Source organism: Xenopus laevis, chromosome 9_10S (assembly GCF_017654675.1).
Source record: "Xenopus laevis strain J_2021 chromosome 9_10S, Xenopus_laevis_v10.1, whole genome shotgun sequence".
NCBI lineage: Eukaryota > Metazoa > Chordata > Amphibia > Anura > Pipidae > Xenopus > Xenopus laevis.
Genome location: NC_054388.1, coordinates 112,828,902 through 112,854,225, shown reverse-complemented (window position 1 = coordinate 112,854,225; position 25,324 = coordinate 112,828,902). Strand labels below are relative to the sequence as shown.

At 44.0% G+C, this 25,324-nt stretch overlaps 1 protein-coding gene across 1 annotated transcript in view; it reads left to right on the top strand.

The window, feature by feature from the left end:
• The window catches only part of LOC108705286 (interferon-induced very large GTPase 1), a 117,710-nt gene that overhangs the window by 23,139 nt on the left and 69,247 nt on the right, over positions 1-25,324 (top strand). Inside the window, 6 exon segments of the mRNA XM_041578734.1 lie at positions 3,261-3,356; positions 7,031-7,138; positions 8,915-9,088; positions 10,942-10,971; positions 13,888-13,953; positions 15,666-15,716. Of these exon segments, the coding sequence (XP_041434668.1) occupies positions 3,261-3,356; positions 7,031-7,138; positions 8,915-9,088; positions 10,942-10,971; positions 13,888-13,953; positions 15,666-15,716 (525 nt within the window).

Genomic DNA, 25,324 nt, shown 5'->3' with positions numbered 1-25,324 from the left:
CATTAACCTTAGGTCACAACCCTGATCCACGTTGGTCCCACCCATGTCCCTGATCCACCCCAGCCCCTGGGCCAGTAATCCTATATAATAAAATCCAAGTGTCTCTGCGTCCAGTCCGTCCCTGTGTCCGTGGAATTCGCTACTGCGCATGTGCAGAATGGACCGTCTCTGGCGCACAATATACAGGCACCTGCCAGTCCCTCCCCCTCACGCACCCGCACGCCAGCACCAGGAATCCCGATCTGATGGAGGAGTCGGCGGCAATAAGAGAAAGCCACAATCCTATCTGTTGCTGACTTCCCGCCCCATCCAGTCCGTGTCTTCGGGAGGAGCTGAGCTTTGGGGACCGTCAGCCGCCACTTCTAGCAATTTCATTGCAGCCAAGAGCTGAGCTTTGGGGACCGGCAGGAATATGCAAATACCGCGAGATTTCCGTCTGTCAAGTCGCCTGCCAATACTTCCGTCCCAGCGCGGAGGAGAGCGGGAAATTAGCTTGGTGGGTGTACAAAGATGGCGGATTATTTCTATTCCATACAAATCAGCGTGGGTGTCTCAAAATGGCGGATTTTTCCGCTTCCTCACAAACCAGGGTGAGTGTTCCAAGATTGCGGATTGCCATGTTTTGTCATTACACAAAGGGGGCAGCGCAGGCTCTTACACCCCGAAGTGATTAATGGTTGTGTCCGTATGATTATAACTCACTGAGCTGTGTTACATTATAGCAGCCTTTGATCTGCAACTCCCATAGCCTTTTACATTTTAAGCAGCTCAATGATTTTCCAATGACCTTCCCCACATGATCCCAACCTGTCAGATATTCACTAGCCTGAAACAAAGCATTTACATCTTTCTCCTAACAATAATATCACTTTCTCACAAATCTGCGCTTCCCTCCCAGACCAGTTCTGTTACTCAGCAGTCACCACCAGTTACACCAGTAAACCCAGGAGCTTCTTCTGGTCCCATAAATTGTGTTTATTGGAGAACCTGTATATTTGTACTGCTGCACTTTGCTAATAGTCTGGGACAACTGCAATCATCACAGATATACAAACTATACTTTATGCCAACAATAGCTTCTCAGAGGATGCTGGGAAGTGTAGTTCTGTTTATTATACCCAAACTTTTCCTTAGAAAAGTCGCAGAAATCACAGCACCGTCTCTGTAAGTGACCCCCATTTTCTGTAAAAAAAGATATATGTGTGTGTATATGTATATATATATATATATATATATATATATATAGGGAAAGGTGGGTACAAGTTGCACACCTTCAAATACATCAAAAAACCTGGGTGCTCTGGTTAAATAATAGATAGAAATTGCACGTGGTACCGGCACTCACAGGGTTTTCATGAAAAATCAATCGTTCAATATGGTTAAATAGGAAAAAAAAAAAGGTTTATTGAATCCGACGTTTCGGTTCCCCACAGGAACCTTTCTCAAGGGTTTTTGCCCTTGAGAAAGGTTCCTGTGGGGAACCGAAACGTCGGATTCAATAAACCTTTTTTTTTTCCTATTTAACCATATTGAACGATTGATTTTTCATGAAAACCCTGTGAGTGCCGGTACCACGTGCAATTTCTATATATATATATATATATATATATATATATATATATATATATATATATAGTGAATAAAGTACCCACTGTTGTAAAATCTATAATAATAAAATCCAAGTGTCTCTGCGTCCAGTCCGTCCCTGTGTCCGTGGAAATGCGCTACTGCGCATGTGCAGTGGAAATGCGCTACTGCGCATGTGCAGCACGGACCGTCTCCTAGCAACATAGCAACAGCAGACTCTCCACACTCCACACGACACCGCAGGTAGACTAGACGCATGGGAGAAACGATGACACTTCCCACTCTGTCCAGGGCCGTGGTGGAAGAGCTGCCTGGGTGTACTGTGGCCGCTCGGGCTATCCTTCAGCAGTGAGTAATCCGGCCCGGCGCGCCCACGTCATGGCTCCGCCCCCCTTTGCTCACAGATACTGTGCCGGTCCTGGAGACGGGAGCGAGCGCTGGAAGGTGAGATAGGAGCAGACGCTGTGGCCGTGGAAATGCGCTACTGCGCATGTGCCAATGCGCTACTGCGCATGTGCCCCACGGCCTGTCTTCTTGCCGGTTCCTGCAAAGTCTAGCGGAGTCTGAGGATAGAGAATCTGTGGGGTCTCAGCCCAGAGCAACTTGGCCACAGATCTAATTGGCCCGAGCTGATCGGCGACCCCTGTAAAGTGAGAGATAATCGGGTGCCCAGTGTTCCCCGGGGTCGGGGGCAGAGATGTACGCCACTGGATTGGCCCCGTTTTACGCCTCTTACCACTTGAACCTGTGGCCAGCGTATTGCATTGGCGCAGCCGCGAGTGGGGCCATGGGATTCGCAACTCTGGACACTGCCAAGAAACCCTCCTTCTGTATCGCTGACATTTTACACACTGGGGACCCCGACAGCCCCCCATGCTCCTCAGCCCTGACTGTGGGGGTCATGTACCCGGCCCAATACCAGTCTGCTGCTGGCTCCCCACTCAGACCCACCCCGGTCACCCCTGAGTCCGGCTTCCACCACAGACTGTCCCCTCTGCCCCACTACCAACCGCACCGGCTGCGGAGTCTCTGGCAGAGCGAGAATGCACGGGAGCAGCCAGCCAGCGCCCTCCAGCAAAGACCTCAAGTTCGGCATCCATCGGATCTTATCTGCTGAGTTTGACCCCAAAGTGAAGGAAGGCAACACGCTGAGAGGTAAATCCCACCACCAGACTGATCCCCATAACTCTCCCTCCCGTTCTACCCCCTTACACTGGCCACATACCATCCAACTGCCACTTCTTCCCCAGGCTTCACACTGACCATTCTAATCGCACGTCTGACAGTTGCACAGGCCACACAGTGGAAATCGCATCTACTCTGCTGGCATTCCGACTGAAAGGCACCGCCACCCAAATAAATAAACAAAATGCAATTCTAAGCACCTCACCAATGTTAACACCCCCCTGGCCACCAATGTTAACCCCCCCTGGCCACCAATGTTAACACCCGCTGGGCACCAGCATTAACCCCCTGGCCACCAGTGCTACAAAGGGGGCCCTGCCGACTAATGTTACCCATTCTAAAATGTTGGGAGGTATGTGACGACATATGTTCTAGCGCCCGTTAATTTAACGGGCTTAATGTCTAGTCAGATCATAATAGTATAGTCAGACCTGCTGGGAGAGGAGCAAAGCACCCAAATACTGTATGTGCATGTTTTGTTGTTGCAGGAGATACGATTATAACCCATGAAGCCTCAGTGACTCAGTACCAGAGGACTAAACTGGACTCCTATTCCATGGAAACAGAGGATTACATCCCAGCAGGTAGCCATCCTTACTCCTACATATTTCTCTGAAGAACTATTATTTCAACGATGCACAAATGCTAAATAATAATGATAGAATAATCTGGTAACACTTTTTATTACAGCCTCCTACTAGAGTGAAGGTGAGATTACCAGATTTTCAAAGTAAAATCCAGGCACACCTAGGGGCAGATTTACTAAGGGTCAAAGTGAATTTTCGAATACAAAAAGTTAGAATTTCGAGAAAAAAAAAATTTGGGTACTTCGACCATCGAATAAGCTACTTCGACTTTGATTCGAAGTAAAATCTACTTTGAAAATCGAAGTACTGTCTCCTTAAAAAGACTTTGCCTTTGACATTTCGCCACCTTAAACCTGACGAATTGCTGTTTAGCCTATGGGAGACCTCCTGTGTCTTTGACTACATTTTTTGAAGTCGAAGGATTATATTTGTACGGTTGAGCGATGTAAAAAATCCTACGAATTTGACTTCGAATATCGAAGTAGCCTAATCGACGCTCAAAGTTTTTAGCACTTCGAAATTGGACCCTTGATAAATCTGCCCCTTACTGTATAAATTTGGCACACAATGTGCTTGGCTCACATTTTTAGAAGGCCGTTCCTTCTTTTTGAACACACCTGCTCTGTAGCTGCTGTCACATTGCTGCTGATGTCAAAGAAAAAGCAGGTCCTCTATAGCAGAGTCGCGGAGCAGGTGAGGCCAAAAAACAGGGCATTTGTAATCCAATAGTTGCAAACAGGAATACTGTATGAGGACACTTCTCCATGGGGAACTAGGTCCTGGAACAGGACAGTCCACAAGTCAATGAAATAAACTCTGGGTAAAAGGGAAATGAATAAAGTATACAAACCTAGTTTGATTGTCTGATACTAAAGGCAACCTGTACTCTTTCCTGTTGGCCACCTGGAAACTTCCTCTCCTAAATCCAACAACCACTCTATCCCTATGGAACAATCAGGTAACAATTCTCAGTTCTACCTTTTGGCATTATATTATCACATGAATAATGTCATATTTGTATGATGACGCACAGCACTTCTCCTCATCACATCATTAGTTTTTTGCTTTATTGTCCATTTTATTGTCTTCCCTTTCTCCATCTCATTCTTCTTCTCAGCCGCACTCTTGTTCTCTGATCCTCTGCTCTGCTCCTTTTTATCCTTTTATTTATTTTTATTCTCCATTTTCTGTCTTTCTTCTCTCTTCTTTTACACAGGGAGGGCAGTAGGCCAAACTTAGAAGTCCAAGTATAAAGGGCCTATTTTTAAAACTCAACTTCTCCTAGTTTTTAAATAGAAAAAAATATGAATTGCCTTAATTTATTATCATAATTGAAAAGAAACATCTGCCATTGACGTCTACATGACGTAGACAGGTTTTAGCTGGAGTATTTTTCAGATTTGAAGTTTTAGCAGCTTTGGGTTATAATAAATCTCAAAAAATTTGTTTTTTCCCTCTAAAAATTCAAATTGTGGTTTATTAAATAGGCCCCCTAAGTGCCATGCATTCACTTGACCTCAAGTGTTATTTTGTTACAGAAAACTGAAATGTCAGCTCCTAATTCCCAAAGGGACAACTGTAACAGAAAAGCAAAAAATTATATATTAGTAGTGATGGGTGAATTTATTCGCCAGGCGCGAATTCGCGGCGAATTTGCGCGATTTGCCGCCAACGAATAAATTCTTTCTTTTTTTAGAAAAAACGGGCGCCGGTGTCAAAAACGGGTGCCGGCGTCAAAAACGAGACGCCGAGCCGATTCGCAAATTTTTCGGCGAAACGGCGCCCATTCGCCCATCACTATATATTAGGTTATTAGAAGCAATTATACATTTTTACTCCATTTAATAAAACATAGAATGTATGTTATAAGCAAGGGATCAATAACCGGTTAACAACATAGGGGGAAATTCACTAAAGGGCGAAGTGACTAACGTTAGCAAAAATTCACCAGCGTGACGTCATTTTGGCATGTCACCGATTTACGGGCGCAGGCGTGAATTCGCTAGTGAAGGAGATAGACTGTAGCGCTACTCTAACTCTAATTTTCGCTCTGGCGAATGGACGTAAATACGCAAATTCACTAAGATGCGGATTTTACTGTATTGCTGCAACATATACGGCCATTCAACTTTAACTTCCCGCTGTATGCAAATTATCCAACAGTAGCGTAACTTCGCTTTGCTTGCTGAATTAACGCTAGCGAAACTTTGCTATCATTCGGCGCCCTGGATGCAACTTCGCATTTAAGTGAATTAGCATTGTCCTGCCGAATTTTTGCCTGGTGAAGTGTTGTGATGTGAGCGAAGCCGTCGCTGGCGAATTCCGCAGGTTAGTGAATTTGCCCCAGAGAATATACATTTCTGGAGTAGGGGAAATTGCCTAGCAATGTGCAGTTCCCTGAGCAGGGTGGCAGCCAGGCAGGGAAAGGAGAAATATGTTAAAGGGATCTAAACCCAAAAACAAACTAATGTAAATTTACTTAGAATGTTTTAGTGGTTTCTGAGATAATACCCTATTTTTAGACTGTTAAATTGCCAATACAAGGCTTTTCAGCTCAGCAGCCCTCTCTAGGTTAGGTGGCCACCCAACCAGTATGTACCATCCTAGCTGGTAATACACCTGCCAAGGAAGTCAGTTGCTCCCCTGGTCTGTCCACTTATGCCCCATTTCTACCCTTTTTCTTCCATGATCTTCACAGAATCTGCATGTGTCCCACCCATTAAGTTATCCATCTACCTGTTTGGCATAACTCTGCTCCTTTGTGTCAACACGCATTCCACACGCATTCCACACGCATTCCACACGCATTCCACACGCATTCAATTCTGTCTTTCTAATTTCTTCTGTCACACAGGGAGGGCAGGTGGCCATGCTACAGACATAAAAGTCCAAGTATAAGTGTCATGCATTCACTTGACCTTAAGTGTTGTTTTGTTACAGAAAACCCGAAATTTCATCTCCTGCATCTCAAAGAGTCGGACAAACTGAAACACAAAATCAAAAACATTTATGCTAAGGGTTGTAGTTCAGCAATATCTGGGGACCCCAAGTTAAGAAACAGGGATGAATGTATGTGTTAAGGGTTGCTGGAGGTTTAGGTCAGTCTGGTCCTACCATAAAGAGATCATTACTATAAATATTTTACCTTCACTTCTTTATTCCTTTTGAACTTGACTAAAATAATAACAGGTCAATGTGTGATATTATTTATTTGCATTTTGATTCCCTCTCAGGCTTTATGAAGCTGCTACAAATTCATGTTGCTTATTTACTCATGCCTAAGCTGCTATTGTCCAAACTGATGGTCATAAGCTTCTTCATCATCTACAGAGCCTCCCTATTGTGTCTAACACATTGCCAGAAGGACTTGTTATGGAAGAAGCAGGGCTAGTTGGAAAGCGCTAAAGGTGGAATGATCTAGGTCCCCCTTAGTGGGATCAACCTCCTCGCAAAGTAGTAGTAGCTCACGCACACCTGTTCTGTGTAGATAATTCCAATTTCCTTGGTGCACAGTGATAGAGGTAACCGGCAACCTCAAATCTGATACTAACCTCCTCGCAGTCTAGTCAAATAAAGTCTTAAGAAAATTACAAAAGATCCTGACATAATAAATGCATTGCCAGAGATAAAATATAATGTATCCACTCTGTTATTTTCTCTTATTGTTGCAGAGGAGAAAACTCAACCTCAAATTGCTTCTGAACAGGAGGCCTTATCAGCCTCAGGGTTGAAATCAATAGATCCTAGCCTGGAAAAAAACAAGTGCTCCAAACCAGAAGGTACCATTTAATAGTCACTCATTTAAAAGCCAACCTTGTATTGGTCACTATGAGTTATTGCACCTGGGCAAACATCAACTGTTTAGATTAGATATTCAAATTGAAATCCAGGGGCACCTATAAGGGTCTGGCACACAAAGCAAACCTTGCAAGTATTTAGGCCATGGCTACTTTTTGACCACTTTCCTTTCACCGCACCTGCTCAAAGTCTGGGCTGCAAAGTTTATTGATAAACAGAAAATAAATATTTTATACCCTGAGGCTGCTGTTGCTGTCAATGCGAAAGCCGCTATAGCAATAGAATTGTGGGGCGGGTTAAGCAAAAAAATGGGGACATTCTTGAGCCAATAGCTGCAGGTGGGGCTTTGTATAGGACACTTTTCCCTAAGATCAAGTTTCTGAAACAAGGCTGTTCCCCAATGACTGATGAGAATTCTTGGTAGGAGGGAAAGTATTCATACTCAGTTAGATTCCTCTATTGTATATGTATGTATAATGACACTGAAGGTTTTTGTTTACAGTCAAAATACAATGGTATTGTGACAAATTATACTCACCCTGGTGGCCTAGTGGGGCAGCGGGGACGCCCGCCATGCCGCACTTCTGCCTCTGTCTCCACGCCGGTTCCTTAGGGCACGCGCCCGCATCTGGTTCCTTTTATGGACGTGCTGGCATGATGACACGCAAATCAAACAATATAAAAGGCTCTATTGGGCTTCAGTAATTTGCCCATTATAGGATCTTGTTCCTGTGGTTTTCGTGCTGTTAAGCTTCTGATTCTGTATTCCTGATTCCTGTTGTGACCCCTGCCTGGCTTTTTGACTATCCTGACCTCTGAATCCTGACCCTTGCCTGATAACCGGCTTCGATTCTGCTTAACCCTTCTGATTGACTTCCTGGCAGGCCCGGATTTGCGGCAAGGCCGCATAGGCCCGGGCCTAGGGCGGCAAAAAAATAGGGGCGGCATGCCGCCCAGCCGCACTATGGGGACGCGTGCGTCCCCATTCAATTACAGCAGCTGCGCCGGCGAAAAAACGCCGGCGCGCTGGGAAGGGGAGGTGAGGTGGGCGCTAGGACTGCGCGGCCGCCTGGTCGGACCGCGCGGCCTAGGGGCGCCGCACATTGAAATCCGGCGCTGCTTCCTGGTTTGACCCTTACCTGCCTGACCCGGCCTGACGTTTATTCTCTGCCTGCCTCGACCCAGCATGATCTGACTACTCTATTTCCTTACGCCTTGTACCACGACTTTCTGCCCAAAGACTCTGCATTTCAGTTGTACCCCTCTGCTTGTCCAGAACCCCTCGCCTTGCACCTCTCGTTATAAGACCTGGCGGCATCTGAGTAGCTGAGGGCTCCTCCCAAGGCCAAAGGCGGCTGCTACAGGCAGAAGCACGAACCGAGACCAGGGTGCTTGGCATCGGTTCTAGATTCAGGGTGCCAACAATGACAGCTATCTATACCCTTCAAATTCCACTTCAAGTAGCCCAATACCTTGCTTCCATCCAAAGCAATCAATCCGTAAATCCAATGTATAGTTATGGGTACAAACAGGCGCAGAAGTACTGCTGCAAAAGGTGCCTTTATTCACAAACACAAAAATGAACGTTTTTGTTTGTCACCTCATCAAAAAGCCTTATGTGTCATTGTCCAAAAGGCTAAATTGACAAGGTTTCCCCTGAAGGGTTATCCCAGATTCCCAGTCATAGTGATCCTCAATAAACTGCAGGAAGTTTTATTTGGAGCTCAGATATCACCCCTTGTATTATCTTCTGACAGTAACTGGATCTTCTCTACCTTCTGATGATCAAGAACTTGACTTCAGGAAACAGATACAAGTAACTGACACTGGTGTATTTCAAGAAAGACCCCAAACCCCTGATGACCATGGGACAATTTCCTCTCCTAAATCCGACTCCCAACCTTTCCATATGGAGGGTTTGGAACAATCAGGTAGCAATTCTTAATTCTTCCTTTTGGAACTTTATTATCACATGACTAATGTATATGTCTGATGATGTTACTAGATGTATCTCCTTTTAGGAGAAAGCATAACTAACATATTTCTCTAAAGAATTATTTTTCAACTATGCACAAATGCTAAGTAATAATGACATAATAATCTGTTAACACTTTTTATTACAGCCTCCTACTAGGGTGAAGGTAACATTACCAGATTTTTAAAGTGAAATCCAGGCACACCTAGGGGCAGATTTACATAGGGTCGAATATCGAGGGTTAATTAACCCTCGATATTCGACTGCCGATTGTAAATCTTTCCGATATTCGAAGTCGAAGGATTTAGTGCAAATAGTTTGATCGAACGAAAAAAATCGTTCGATCGAACGATTAAATCCTTCTAATCGATTCGATTTTAATCCATCAATCGAACGATTTTTCTTCAACCAAAAAAAGATTGCAAAGCCTATGGGGACCTTCCCCATAGGCTAACATTGACTTCGGTAGGTTTTAGGTGGCGAACCTCATCACATCCTCAGTTTTTAGCTTTATTGTCTATTTGGTTTGTTTTTCTCTTCCCTTTCTCCACCGCATTCTTCTTCTCATCCGCACTGCAGCTCTCTAACCCTTTGTTCAGATCCTTTTTGTCCCTTTATTTGTTGTTTTTTTTTTTTCGTTCTGTCTTTCTTCTCTCTTTTTTTACGCAGCGAGGGCAGTAGGCCAGACATAGAAGTCCAAGTATAAAGGGCCTATTTACTAAAACTCAACTTTTCTAGTTTTTAAATAGAAACAAATGCGACCCAAATATGAATTGCTTTCATTTCTATAAAAAAAAGTGACAGATGTTTAGCAACAAATTGAAATCATGCAACTTTTTCGAATTGTCACTCGAAAATGAACGTCACATGTCCCAAAACTTTGAGAATCATGGAGAATCATTTATCCAACCTTATCATACCTGGTGGTGCTTCAAAATCAATCATAATAATGACATTTTGCTGTAGACTTGTTATAGAAATTAGAATTTGTAATCTTCACAAAACCCTACGTTTATGTGTTTCAGTCAATAGTTTTCAATAGAGTTTGGGTAGGAAAGTGGCCTCTCCACTGGGCCATGAGCAAATCTATGTAACTGGAGCTGCAAATTTCTATTGCTTCTGCATATATTGTAGCCCACAAAATGTAACCTCTATTAGATAAATACAAAGGGAAATTAAAGCTGGTTCTTAGTTTTAGTTGCAGGTCAAGTCTTATGAAGACAATAAGTCCATAACATCAGTACCAGTATTCCATAGCCCACTGCTGTCCAACTTCTGTAGAACTGAGGGCTGGGATTTTTATGGACGGTACAGCGGACGGCCTATAATGGAAGCCAGTGTTGACCACGTCCAGTTTTTAAAACACACCCACTTTAAACCACTCCCATGTTACCACAATAACTTTTAAGACATATCCATATTAATGTTGGTTACACAACAAAAAAACAAATGGTTGGTACTCAAGGGATATCATCCATTCTAATGCACAGTTATAGTGTCTGTACCCAATATTTGTGGTCCTAAAACCCCTAAAACCTCTCTTCCTGAATTTCATCTCTGAAATGTCAAATGTCTTGCCTACAATTCCTGTTTAAAAAGCACATTTACAAGGATGTTTTGTTGGGAATCTCTATATTAAATTTATTGTGTTTCATTTTAATTTTTGCATGATTATACACTGCAACAGTTTTAGACATGGTTATGTGCACTGGAGAGGACCACCACATGTGCTTTGTGCTGTTACCCTTTAAAATGCTTATTATGATTTGAAAATATTCAAACTCCTTTTAATTTTAATTTTGTTTCTAGGCACTAAAGAGCCCATTTGCACAATGCAAGGTAACATTTCTTTTTCTTCTCTCAAAATGAGTGAAATGGCCCAGTCACTGGAACTGGAACATGTGAAACCAGGACTATTGACATTTTATTTTTATTTGTAGTGTGAGCTTGAATTTCAGAATTATTACTTTAATACAATCTTAAGCAGGACTGATATTATTTATAGCACTTTGTAAAAGAACTAAGAAATGTATATAATACATATATATGACTATGAAGATTTTCATTCATCCAGGTCATGGTATATCTAGTATAGGTCAATCTAAAAACAACTGGACTTGCTGAGTAATCAATGACTGACTATGACTGCAAGATAACCACTCTGCTCAGTGATAGCAATACATATGAACCGATTTAAAAGAGAAAAAGTACCCCACTAGCTTCAAACTCGCTCAGCAGTCTCTAGTAATTAACAGTACCTAATTAAGGTCTCAGTTGTATGTAATTTTACAATTTACTTAATATAAATCCCAAAAAGTGCTTGTGCTAAAATAAGACTGGTTAAATCCAGCGATTATAAATTCATTAGTAATTGTGATACAGTTCATCTAATTATATATATAGGGGTTAAAAAGATGGGTACGCATATACCATTAGCTGTGATCAATTCTTATTCCACGATAGTGTATATCCTTTTACTACAGGATATATAATAGTTAATAGTAGCCCCCACCAATCACTTTAAGTTAAAAACCCTTAGGGAAAGACCCAACCAGTGGTTACAAGAAAAAGGTGATCGGTTGCCTACAACAACTTGAAAAGGAGAAAGACATTGATCGAATTTTATACCACCGTCTGTATCCCAGGGAAGCCACACCATGCTTATACAGACTCCCCAAGATACACAAGGAAGGAGCCCCACTAAGACCCATTGTCAGCAGCATAAATTCAGTGACATACAGCATTGCAAAATTCTTGGCTAACATCTTAGCCCCGTTGGTAGGCAATACAGTGCATCATATCCAGAATGCCAAAGAGTTTTTAACCAAGATTCACGGTTACACTAGAGGCAGAAGAAACAATGGTGTCATATGATGTCACTTCATTGTTCACATGTATACCTACTACAGAGGCGATTGAGACTGTAAGAAATCGACTGCAACATGATAACACCCTCAGCAGCAGAACGAAGCTCAGTCCCAAACAAGTTTGTTTGTTGCTAGATTTGTGCCTTAACACAACATACTTCAAGTACAAGAACCTTTTTTATAGACAGAAACATGGCTGTGCAATGGGTTCTCCAGTCCCTCCCATTGTAGCAAACTTGTACATGGAGGAAGTGGAAAGGAGGGCCTTACTTACTTTCCAGGGAACTACACCGACTCACTGGTTCAGGTATGTGGATGATACTTGGGTTAAAATCAGATCCAATGAAGTGGCGGCCTTTACAGAACACATTAACTCAGTGGACAATAACATCAAGTTCACAAGGGAAGATGTCCATGAGAGCAAACTTGCCTTTTTGGACTGTTTGATCTGTATCCAAGAGGGGGGTAACTTGAAGATGGAAGTATACAGGAAACCCACTCATACGGATCAATATCTGTTGTTTGATTCCCACCATCCACTGGAACACAAACTGGGTGTCATTAGAACCCTGCACCACCGGGCAGAATGTGTGGCAACTGATACAGAGTCCAAAGACAAAGAGCAAAAAAATCTCAGAGGAGCTTTGAAAGCGTATGGCTCCCCACACTGGGCCTTTGTCAAAACAGCAGCAACCAAGTCCAACAGGAACACCAATAGAAATAACCGCCCGGAGACACATAGTAGGCGAAACATAGTCATCCCATATGTAGCTGGAGTGTCAGAGAAACTCAGGAGGATTTTCAACAAACACCATGTCCCTGTGTTTTTCAAACCTAGCAACACACTGAGACAAAAACTGGTACACCCAAAGGATCAAACACCAAAAGAAAAACAAAGCAATGTGGTATACGGAGTCCAGTGTAGCGAGGAGAGCACACATCTATACATTGGGGAGACAAAACAACTGCTCTCCAAGCGAATGGCTCAGCATAGGAGGGAGAACTCTACAGGGCAAAACTCAGCTGTCTTTCTACACTTAAAAGACAAGGGACACTCCTTTGAAGACAGCAAGGTCCAAATCTTGGATAAAGAAGACCGCTGGTTTGAACGAGACGTGAAAGAGGCGATTCATGTCAAGGTGGAGAAACCATCCCTGAACAAAGGTGGGGGCCTTCGACACCACCTGTCTGCTACATACAATGCTGTTCTAACATCTGTACCCCGGCGGATTCAGAACACTTCACACATCCATTCATGCAACTCTCACCAGTAACAGCTGTATCTAGGAGTCACATGACACATTGGATAATCCTATCACAGTAACTACACAGAATCTACACCTCTGTGAATTTCTTCAGATGTCACCTCTTTGAAGAGTTACAATGTGCCATTGTGATTGGATTAGTGGAAGAGTTTATATGCCGAGAACTTCCCACACCAGTCAGTTGTACTGAAGAAGCTGCTCGGATGAGCAGTGAAACGTCTCCAATAATTACTCAACAAGTCCAGTTGTTTATTTTTGAATTACTTGTATTACATATTATTATTTTTCGTGAGTTACCAGATTTTGCACTCTTATGCATTCCCCTGATTTTTGCAGAATTCTGAAAATTTTCCATGATTTGCAGGCAAAATTCCATTGTGCACATGCACAATGACATCAGCGGAGAGATGTGTACATGCACAGCACTGTTTCTGTAGCTTCAGGAGACGGGTGCATGCTCATGACATTACTTCCGCTGATGTCACGTCCGCTTACATCATATACCTGGAAAAATTTGTGCAGCATGCTGGCACGCTCCTTATGAAAAGTTGACAGCTCTGGAACTGATGATCGGTGTAAAAACATAGTTCTGATTACATAGATATAATCTTCTCTTTCCATAGGCAGAAAAATCGACATCGTGGGCATATCCGCAGCTACGGGTGGATTGTTAGCCTATGTGTTACACAGTAAGTACACTTTCAAATCAATGCATGGATTCAGAATACAGAACAAATATTTCAACTTACACATTCAGCTGAGGAGGCGCCCGGATTCTATTTTAAAATGGACATGTATTATGGACATTTAAAGCAGAAAGAATAGCATTTTACACTTGGGGGTGCCAAAAGTTAAGCACCACCAAGTGACTACTTTTACTTACCTGACACCCCGGGCCGGCGCTCCTATCAGCTGAAAACCACACCGACCTGGGGTTCTTCCAGCGACCACCATGGAGAGATCCTCTTCCTGCTTCTTCAGGTCTTCTCACGGTTGCGTAAGCGCAGTAGAGGAAAAAGCCAGACTTTAATGAAAAAGCTGGTTATTTCGCTCTACTGCGCACACATCTGCCCCAGGAAATTTGAAAACCGATGAAGCAGGAAGAGGATCTCTCCATGGGGCTCGCCAGAAAAACCACAGGCTGGGCGGTTTTTATGCTGATCGGAGCATCGGCCCGGAGTGTCAGGTAAGTAAAAATAGTCACTTGGCGGTGCCTGCCTTTTGGCACCCCATTTCTAAAATGCTATTCCTTCTCCTTTAAAGGATAAGTAAACCTTTAAAATAAGTGAATGTAAAATTGATGAGGTGATTGGTGCTTTTGTCATTTACAAACCAACAATTCCGACCAGTCTGACCACCAAGTAGTCAAGGAAGTTGTCAGGAGAAAGAAAGAGGCTGCTCTGATGTTCTTCTGCTTAGGAATAAAATTAGAACCCTTTCCTTTAGACAATACAAGAGTCCTCTGCACTCAACCCATTATTAGTATATTTAAGACATTTTGTGCTACTGCTACTGAAAAATACCTTATCCTTTAAACAAAACAGGGATTGTTTGTCCATATATTGCAATATATTTAAGCTGAACAACTACGTCACACTCATCCCATATCTGGCCAGTCCTACGCTCAATTTCATCTGATTCATTAAGAATTCTATTGCTTCATTATACATTTTACACAGGGACTAAGTTTTATCTGCAACTTACTTGCTGCTTTCAAAGTAAAACTCCCAAACTTGGCTGCCCTTTTATTAGACACCAGTGGGATCACCTGACTATAGCTGGGAGGGGTGGGAGCTACAACATAGAGCTGGTCACTGCTCCTGTGTAACAAACAATCCCTGTTTTGTTTAAAGGGTAAGACATTTTTCAGTAGCAGTATGCACAAAATGTCGCTGTCTTAAATATATTGATAATGGGTTGAGTGCAGAGGACTCTTGTATTTGTCTATATGTATTTTGTGGTCACACCCCCACCTAATGGTTTTAAAAAATTAGTGGTGAGCAGTAGCACAACATTTCCTTGTTTGTCAAATCTTTCCTAAGTAGAAGAACATCAGAGCAGCCTCTTTCTTTCTCCTGACAACTTCCTTGACTACTTGGTGGTCAGACTGGTGGGAAACTGACCAGCAGGTGGCGCTGTTGGAACACAATTCATTCATATTAACAGCACATGTATCCCTTAATATCTTGGAATAAAAAATAATAAATAATGAATGTATTTACATTTACATTTACATATTGACAAAAGTGCTTAGAATAGCTCCCTCATCAGTTTTACATTCACTTATTTTAAAGGTTTACTTATCCTTTAATATATGTTCATATTGTTTTATTGTGTCAATCACTATTACTTTATGCAATACAGTTGTATAAGAAAACATTTGCCCTTTTTATCTTTGCAGGACTGTGGTTTTGCAGTTCTAAAGAAGAGAAAGAAGGATGTAGAGAAGAAGGTATAAAATAACAAATGTAATGTTTGTTTTTGTCTGATGTTTTTGCAGTTGGAGGGACATAATGAAATCACATGGCCAGTTGTAGAATGGAAAGCCTCATTTATCTGTAATGTATATAGTGCAGGTCCCAAAAGGAAATTACTTGAGGAAACAGTAAAGGATTTCCTTGCACTTTGTGGCCATAAAAAGTGAGACAAGAATCTATTACCTTGTATAGTGCAGGGTGTCAACAAAAAGTGTCCCACAACCAACCCCGACCCATCCTCTTATTTAAAGGCATTGTTCAACTTTTATGTAACTGTTGGTATGATGTAGAGAGGGATATTATGAGACAACTTGCAATTGTCTCATAATATCAAAGCTCGCACCAGTTCGCCAGGCGCAAATGCGGTACGACGACGCCAATTCACTAATATGTGGATCTTCGTCCTGGGCACCAAACACTAGAGATGTCGCGAACTGTTCGCCGGCGAACTTGTTCGCGCGAACATCGGGTGTTCGCGCTCGCCGGAAGTTCGCGAACGTCGCGCGACGTTCGCCATTTTGGGTTCGCCATTGTTGGCGCTTTTTTTTGCCCTCTCACCCCAGACCAGCAGGTACATGGCAGCCAATCAGGAAGCTCTCCCCTGGACCACTCCCCTTCCCTATAAAAACCGAAGCCCTGCAGCGTTTTTTCACTCTGCCTGTGTGTGCTGAAGAGATAGTGTAGGGAGAGAGCTGCTGCCTGTTAGTGATTTCAGGGACAGTTGAAAGTTTGCTGGCTAGTAATCGTTTTGATACTGCTCTGTTATTGGAGGGACAGAAGTCTGCAGGGGTTTGAGGGACATTTAAGCTTAGGTAGCTTTGCTGGCTAGTAATCTACCTTCTTCTGCAGTGCTCTGTATGTAGCTGCAGTGGGCAGCTGTCCTGCTTCTGATCTCATCTGCTGACTGCTGCAATAAAAGTAGTCCTTGTAAGGACTGCTTTTATTTATTTTTTTGTTGTTTTACTACTACTACTACTACTACTATAAGAGCCCAGTGCTATTAGTCTAGCAGTGTTGGGGAGTGGGACTGGTGTGCTAATCTGCTGCTCCTAGTAGTTCAGCAGCACCAACTTTAATTTTTTTTTTTAATATTCATTTTTTTTTTATTTTACTTTTTTTATTTTACTACCGCTGTAGTAGTGTATAAGTTGACCTTTTAGGCATTATTTGCCCTGTAGGCATTATTTGCACACTGTTTTCTTCAACCCGCCATCTAGCTGTGTGACCTTGTTCACATTCTGTCTAAATATCCATAATATTATCGTCTCTAGAAAAACCACTTGAGTTACTTTTTTTCAAGCAGCATTCATATATTTTACGTAATCCGTATCCACCGCTGTAGTAGTGTATACGTTGACCTTGTAGGCATTATTTGCACACTGTTTTCTTCAACCCGCCATCTAGCTGTGTGACCTTGTTCACATTCTGTCTAAATATCCATAATATTACCGTCTCCAGAAAAAACACCGGAGTGACTTTTTTCAAGCAGCATTCATATATTTTACGTAATCCGTATCCACCGCTGTAGTAGTGTATACGTTGACCTTGTAGGCATTATTTGCACAGTGTTTTCTTCAACCCGCCATCTAGCTGTGTGAGCTTGTTCACATTTTGTCTAAATATTGATAATATTATCGTCTCTAGAAAAACCACTTGAGTTACTTTTTTTCAAGCAGCATTCATATATTTTACGTAATCCGTATCCACCGCTGTAGTAGTGTATACGTTGACCTTGTAGGCATTATTTGCACAGTGTTTTCTTCAACCCGCCATCTAGCTGTGTGAGCTTGTTCACATTTTGTCTAAATATTGATAATATTATCGTCTCTAGAAAAACCACTTGAGTTACTTTTTTTCAAGCAGCATTCATATATTTTACGTAATCCGTATCCACCGCTGTAGTAGTGTATACGTTGACCTTGTAGGCATTATTTGCACAGTGTTTTCTTCAACCCGCCATCTAGCTGTGTGAGCTTGTTCACATTTTGTCTAAATATTGATAATATTATCGTCTCTAGAAAAACCACTTGAGTTACTTTTTTTCAAGCAGCATTCATATATTTTACGTAATCCGTATCCACCGCTGTAGTAGTGTATACGTTGACCTTGTAGGCATTATTTGCACACTGTTTTCTTCAACCCGCCATCTAGCTGTGTGTATTATCGTTTCCAGAAAAACCAACTGAGTTTTTGTTGTTGTTGTTGTTTTTTTAAAAATAATGCCAGGCAAAGGCAGGCCGCCATGCAGAGGCCATGCTAGGGGCCGTGCTGCTATGCAATCCTGTGGCCCTAGCAAATTGCCCAGTTTTAAAAAGCCAATGACCCTGAACTCCCAAAATGCTGAAGAGGTAGTTGACTGGCTTACACAGCACACCCCATCCTCTACCGTTTCTAACTTTACCACAACATCCTCCTCATCCTCCACTGCTATGGCCACCCCACGTAACACTTCCTCCACCACCGGTGCCCCTTCTTCACTGGGGTCAGAGGAGTTATTTTCCCATGAGTTTCTTGAACTGAGTAATGCGCAACCATTATTGCCAGAAGAAGATGAAGGAGATGAGGACCTTACACCAGATTTAATTCTGGCAGAGAACACGATAGAGATGGACATAATGAGTGATGAGGAGGAGGTCCCCGCTGCTGCTTCCTTCTGTGATGTGTCAGAAGAAATTGATGCATCTGAGGAGAATGATGATGAGGAGATTGATGTTTTGTGGGTGCCTAGTAGAAGAGAGCAAGAGGAGGGTAGTTCAGATGGAGAGACGGAGAGTCAGAGAGGCAGTAGGAGAATAAGACTTAGAAGAAGCAGGGAGGACAGCCCGCAGGGATCAGTAGGGCAACAACATGTATCGGCACCTGTGTTCAGCCGGCCAACGCACCCGCCATTGCCGCCAATACCGCCAACTCCGCCAACTTCTACTGTTACCGCCAGATCGCACACTTCCAAAAAGTCAGCAGTGTGGGATTTTTTTAATGTGTGTGCCTCTGACAAAAGCATTGTAATTTGCAATGAGTGCAGTCAGAAACTGAGCCTTGGTAAGCCCAACAGCCACATAGGTACAACTTCTATGCGAAGGCACATGAGCGGCAAGCACAAAGCACTTTGGGAGCAACACCTCAAAGGCAACAGGCAAACTAAAAGCCACACTCCTTCTGGTCCAGCATCTTACTGCTCTACCTCTGCTCTCCTTGACCCGTCTGAACCACCCTCCACTCCGCCTTCCACCTTGACCACCTGTTCCCATTCCCAGTCATCTGCCACCAGCCAAGTTTCTGTGAAGGCCATGTTTGAGCGTAAGAAGCCAATGTCTGACTGTCACCCCCTTGCCCGGCGTCTGACAGCTGGCTTGTCTGCACTCTTAGCCCGCCAGCTTTTACCATACCAGCTGGTGGACTCTGAGGCCTTCCGCAAATTTGTAGCAATTGGGACACCGCAGTGGAAGGTACCCAGCCGCAATTTTTTTTCTAAAAAGGGAATACCACACCTGTACCAACATGTGCAGAGCCAAGTTACCGCATCTCTGTCACTTAGTGTTGGGCCAAAGGTCCATATGACTACTGACGCATGGTCCTCCAAGCATGGTCAGGGCAGGTATGTCACCTACACTGCCCACTGGGTGAACTTGGTAATGGCTGGGAAGCAGGGAATGGGTAGCTCAACAACAACAGTGGAGTTGGTGTCACCGCCACGGATTGCACGCGGTTCTGCCACCACCTCTACTCCTCCATCGCTCTCTACCTCGTCTTCTTCTTCTTCTTACTCTGCTGCTGGGTCCTCCTTCTCCTCCTCCACACCTGTGCACCCCCAGCTCCCCCTAGGCTATTCGACGTGCCAGGTACGCCGTTGTCACGCTGTCTTGGGGATGACGTGCCTGGAAAGCAAAAACCATACCGGATCTGTACTCCTGTCATCTCTGCAGTCACAGGCCGATCGGTGGCTGACCCCACACCAACTGCAGATCGGAAAAGTGGTGTGTGACAATGGAAGCAATCTGTTGGCAGCGTTGAGACTAGGCAATTTAACACATGTGCCCTGCATGGCACATGTGTTAAATTTAATAGTCCAACGTTTTGTCTCCAAGTACCCAGGATTCCAGGACGTTCTCACCCAGTCCAGAAAGGTGTCGGCCCATTTCAGACGTTCCTACACAGCCATGGCACGCCTTGCTGACATTCAGCAGCGCTACAACATGCCAGTCAGGCGTTTGATTTCTGACAGCCAGACTCGCTGGAATTCAACGCTCCTTATGTTGGAACGTCTGCTGCAACAACAAAGGGCCGTCAACGAGTACCTTTTTGAACTGGGTGGTAGGACTGGATCTGCACAGCTGGGGATTTTTTTCCCCCGTTACTGGGTGCTTATGCGCGATGCCTGCAGGCTCATGCGACCTTTTGAAGAGGTGACAAATATGGTCAGTCGCACCGAAGGCACCATCAGCGACCTAATACCCTTCGCTTTATTCCTGGAGCGTGCCGTGCGACGAGTGACAGATGAGGCTGTAGACCAGCGTGACGAGGAGCTGGAAGCGCACGATTTCTGGTCGGAATCACCAGAACGAACCCAGGCACCTGCTGCAACGCAGGGAGAGGTGCCAGAAGTGGAGTCAGAGGAGGAAGGTGGCTTTGTGGAGGAGGAGGAGGAGGACCAACAGGAGCAGGCTTCCCAGGGGGCTAGTGGTGACCTTTTGGGGACCCCTGGTCTTGTACGTGGCTGGGGGGAGGAGACCGTGGATGATGCAGTCCTTGATAATGAGGAAGCGGAGATGGATAGCTCTGCATCCAACCTTGTGAGAATGGGGTCTTTCATGCTGTCATGCCTGTTGAAGGACCCCCGTATCAAGAGGCTTAAGGAGAAGGACCTGTACTGGGTCGCAACGCTACTAGACCCTCGGTACAAGCATAAAGTGTCAGAAATGTTACCAACATACCACAAGTCCGAAAAGATGCGGCATTTACAAACCAGCCTGCAAAACATGTTGTACAATGCTTTTAAGGGTGATGTCACTTCAGGAACTCATCAACATTCCAGGGGCAGAGGTGCCAGTAATCCTGCCACGAGCACACCTGCAAGGACAAAGCCCTTTGGCCAGTCTGTAACGTCAGACATGCAAATGCTTTTCTGTCCAAGGCAGCGCCACAACCCTTCTGGATCCACCCTCAAAGAACGCCTCGACCGACAGGTAGCGGACTACCTGGCATTAACTGCAGATATCGACACTCTGAGGAGCGATGAACCCCTGGACTACTGGGTGCGCAGGCTTGATCTGTGGCCAGAGCTGTCACAATTTGCCATGAACCTCTTGTCTTGCCCAGCCTCAAGTGTGCTCTCAGAAAGGACCTTCAGTGCAGCAGGAGGGATTGTAACTGAGAAGAGAACTCGCCTAGGTCACAAAAGTGTGGATTACCTGACCTTTATTAAAATGAATGAGGGGTGGATCTCGGAGGGTTACTGCACGCCGGAAGACTTGTTCTGACTTCTATGCAGCTGTCCTTCTCTTCAAGCCTCATGACTCCACACACAGCTGTCCTTTAGCGTCCTCCTCCTCCCTCCGCCACCGTTACAAACTAGGGTGCAAACCCTACTGGTTTAATTTTTTCTGGCCTCTGTGCTTCAGTGGCTGCAACCAAAAAAACTGGGCAAACAATGTCTACAAGGTCAACGTATGGCAAAAAATGACTATTTTCAGCATTTATATGGCATATTTTTTCTGGCAACTGTGCTTCAGTGGCTGCGTCCAAAAAAATGCATATTTTCTGCATTTATATGGCATAATTTTTCTGGCCTCTGTGCTTCAGTGGCTGCAACCAAAAAAATGCATATTTTCAGCATTTATATGGCATAATTTTTCTGGCCTCTGTGCTTCAGTGGCTGCAACCAAAAAATTTTATATTTTCAGCATTTATATGGCATAATTTTTCTGGCAACTGTGCTTCAGTGGCTGCGACCAAAAAAACTGGGCAAACAATGCCTACAAGGTCAACGTATGGCAAAAAATGACTATTTTCAGCTTTTATATGGCATATTTTTTCTGGCAACTGTGCTTCAGTGGCTGCAACCAAAAAAACTGGGCAAACAATGTCTACAAGGTCAACGTATGGCGAAAAATTACTATTTTCAGCATTTATATGGCATATTTTTTCTGGCAACTGTGCTTCAGTGGCTGCGTCCAAAAAAACTGGGCAAACAATGCCTACAAGGTCAACGTATGGCGAAAAATTACTATTTTCAGCATTTATATGGCATATTTTTTATGGCAACTGTGCTTCAGTGGCTGCGTCCAAAAAAACTGGGCAAACAATGCCTACAAGGTCAACGTATGGCAGTTGTTTAAAGAGAACAGTAGATTACTAGCCAGCAAAGCTACCTAAGCTAAAATGTCCCTCAAATCCCTGCAGACTTCTGTCCCTCCAATACAGAGCAGTATCAAGCAGATTACTAGCCAGCAAACTTACTATCATCTGTCCCTGAAATCACTAACAGCTCTCCCCCTACACTATCTCTTCCAAGCACACACAGGCAGATTTTTCAGATACATTTTTGCCCTTGATCCCCCTCTGGCATGCCACTGTCCAGGTCGTTGCACCCTTTAAACAACTTTAAAATCATTTTTCTGGCCAGAAATGTCTTTTCTAGATGTTAAACTTCGCCTTCCCATTGAAGTCTATGGGGTTCGCGAACCGCTCGCATTTTTGCGCAAGTTCGCGAATATGTTCGCGAACTTTTTTTCCGACGTTCGCTACATCCCTAGTCATGACAATATGTTCAGAAAACACATGTGACTGTACAGGGAAGTTTGCAGTTAAGGTGTATGATATGGGCTGCAGGGGGATACCTAGTGCAGATAGGGTTAATATTCCCTCATAATCAGGTAATTAATTGGCAGCTGAGAGCAGAGCTGTTACTGCAGATAAAAGGGATGTGTTTCCTCACCTATGGGCTTTATCTTGGATGTCTAGAGAAGACAGGTCTCTCCTGTGTGATGGGGGAGAGACAAGTCCTGGTTGTTCTGGTGTGTGTGAGGAATCCTGAGAGAGGAAAGAGGGGCCTGTCGAGTCTGAGACACAGTGAGTGACAAAGACAGACAAAGTGACTCAGTCAGAGCTTGAGAGAGAAAGTGAGAGCCAAGGGACTTGTGACTGGAGAGAGACTGAGTGTTTGGAAAAGTGCAACAGTGAAGCTGACTTGGAAGTAGTCTGTGTGGCCTGACTGATAGAGAGAAGTGATCTCTGAACTGTAACAGGGAACTAACCATGTGGTGCTGAGTCTAGGAGAGGCCCTGGGTTAGTCAGGAAGCAGGGTCGGACTGGTCTGCTGATGTACTGGGAGAAAATTCAGTCAGCAGCGGTCCTGTTGGGCCCGACCAGCCCAAGTACCTGGCAGGCTGCATGGTACAGCAGTGGAGCACCACGGGGCCTGAATGCATTGCATGATAATTATCTGGTGGATTCATGGGGAGAGGTGGGCCTTTAATTGTAACCCCATATGAAGAAAAGCACCTTTAATGTCTTTTGAGTGAATAATCAAAGGCAGAGTCTATTTTCTTCTGCATACTTTTGTGTCCCTGTAACATCTCTGCACAAGAAACACAATTGCCTACCATTTCCACCATTGTGTACATTATTCCAAGTATATATGACACTGCTAAAATATTGGCACAACCTGGAATAAACAACACCATATGGTCTCAAGCAAAGGTGTATTCATTACCTTCATATAGTTCAATCTTTCACCTTCCATTGGAACATCCCAATGTGAATTACCTCCCTGAGTCCCCTACCTACTGCTACACCCCATTTCTTTGTCTCAGGGATATGAGAACATGCTAATTTAGGCCAGATGAAAGCATGAATGCAAGGGAAAGATGAGGAGAATCTGGTTGGAGGTGCAATCACAAGGATAGATAGCAAGAATGAGTTGGTATAACATGTATCTACTGTATATCTATGCTTTCAGACAATGTTAAAGGACCAGTAACACCTTTTAAAGAACCTAGTCCCAATCAATAAACTTACTTTAGTAACTTCCAATATGCTGCTACATCCTGCTTTCAAGTTAGGAATCCGAAAAAAAAATGAAACCACCGCTTTCCAATGGAGTTCAAAGGGTCTCCACCATCTTGTAACAGTAGAAAAGCTTCTTCTGCACAGCGTACGTGCTGCCAAGAGCCACTTCCTTGTCTTTGGGTCCTGCTTTGTGACGTCACTTCTTCCGGCATCACTAGTTTCTCCCTTGCACAGTCTTTTCTCATGGTATTTATCACCAAACGTTCTCTTCAGCTTTTTTCTGAAGACAGCTTTCCCTCCTTCACCCCTTCAGTCAGCCGTGCACCTCTCCCCCAGCCCTTCCAGCAGCCGTGCGCCTCTCTCCAAGGATTGCACATGAGCTGACTTCTTTGTTACCAAAGAGCCAAGGGACTTGTGACTGGAGAGAGACTGAGTGTTTGGAAAAGTGCAGCAGTGAAGCTGACTTGGAAGTAGTCTGTATGGCCTGACTGAGAGAGAGAAGTGATCTCTGAACTGTAACAGGGAACTAACCATGTGGTGCTGAGCAGGCCCGGACTGATAATCTGTCAGTTCGGGCAATTTCCCAGAAGGGCCGCTCCATTTACCTTAGAAATGGGCCTCTTCTAATTTCAGAGTTCCCGTGCTGTTTCACGAAGCTCCTAAGAGAGGTAGGGGGGAGGTAGGGGTGTCTGTGTGTCTCTCTGTGTTTGTGTCTCTCTGTGTTTGTGTCTCTCTGTGTTTGTGTGTCTCTCTGTGTTTGTGTCTCTCTGTGTTTGTGTGTCTCTCTGTGTTTGTGTCTTTTTGTGTGTTTGTGTGTCTGTGTTTGTGTGTCTCTGTCTTTGTGTGTATTTATGTCTCTGTGTCTCTCTGTGTTTGTGTGTCTCTGCCTCTGTGTTTGTGTGTCTCTTTGTGTGTTTGTGTCTCTGAATGTGTCTGTGTGTTTCTCTGTTTGTGTGTCTTTTTGTGTGTCTGTGTGTGTATGTGTCTCTGCGTATCTCTCTGTGTGTGTCTCTGTGTTTGTGTCTTTTTGTGTGTTTGTTTGTCTGTATGTCTCTGTCTGTGTGTGTATTTGTGTCTCTGTGTCTCTCTGTGTTTGTGTGTCTCTTTGTGTGTTTGTGTGTCTCTTTGTGTGTTTGTGTCTCTGCATGTGTCTGTGTGTTTCTCTATTTGTGTGTCTTTTTGTGTGTCTGTGTGTCTGTGTGTGTGTATGTGTCTCTGTTTGCGTGTCTCTGTTTGCGTGTCTCTCTGTGTGTGTGTCTCTGTGTTTGTGTGTCTCTCTGTGTTTGTGTCTTTTTGTGTGTGTCTCTGTGTGTGTGTGTCTCTGTGTGTTTGTGTCTCTCTGTGTTTGTGTCTCTCTGTGGTTGTGTGTCTCTTTGTGTGTGTTTGTGTGTTTACATGTGGGCTGCTTTGTTTTTTTTTTTCCCGGGCTGCTTTTTGCACCCAGTCCGGCTCTGGTGATGAGTCTAGGAGAGGCCCTGGGTTAGTCAGGATGCAGGGTCAGACTGGTCTGCTGGTGTACTGGGAGAAAATTCAGTGAGCACCGGTCCTGTTGGGCCCGACCCAAGTACCTGGCAGC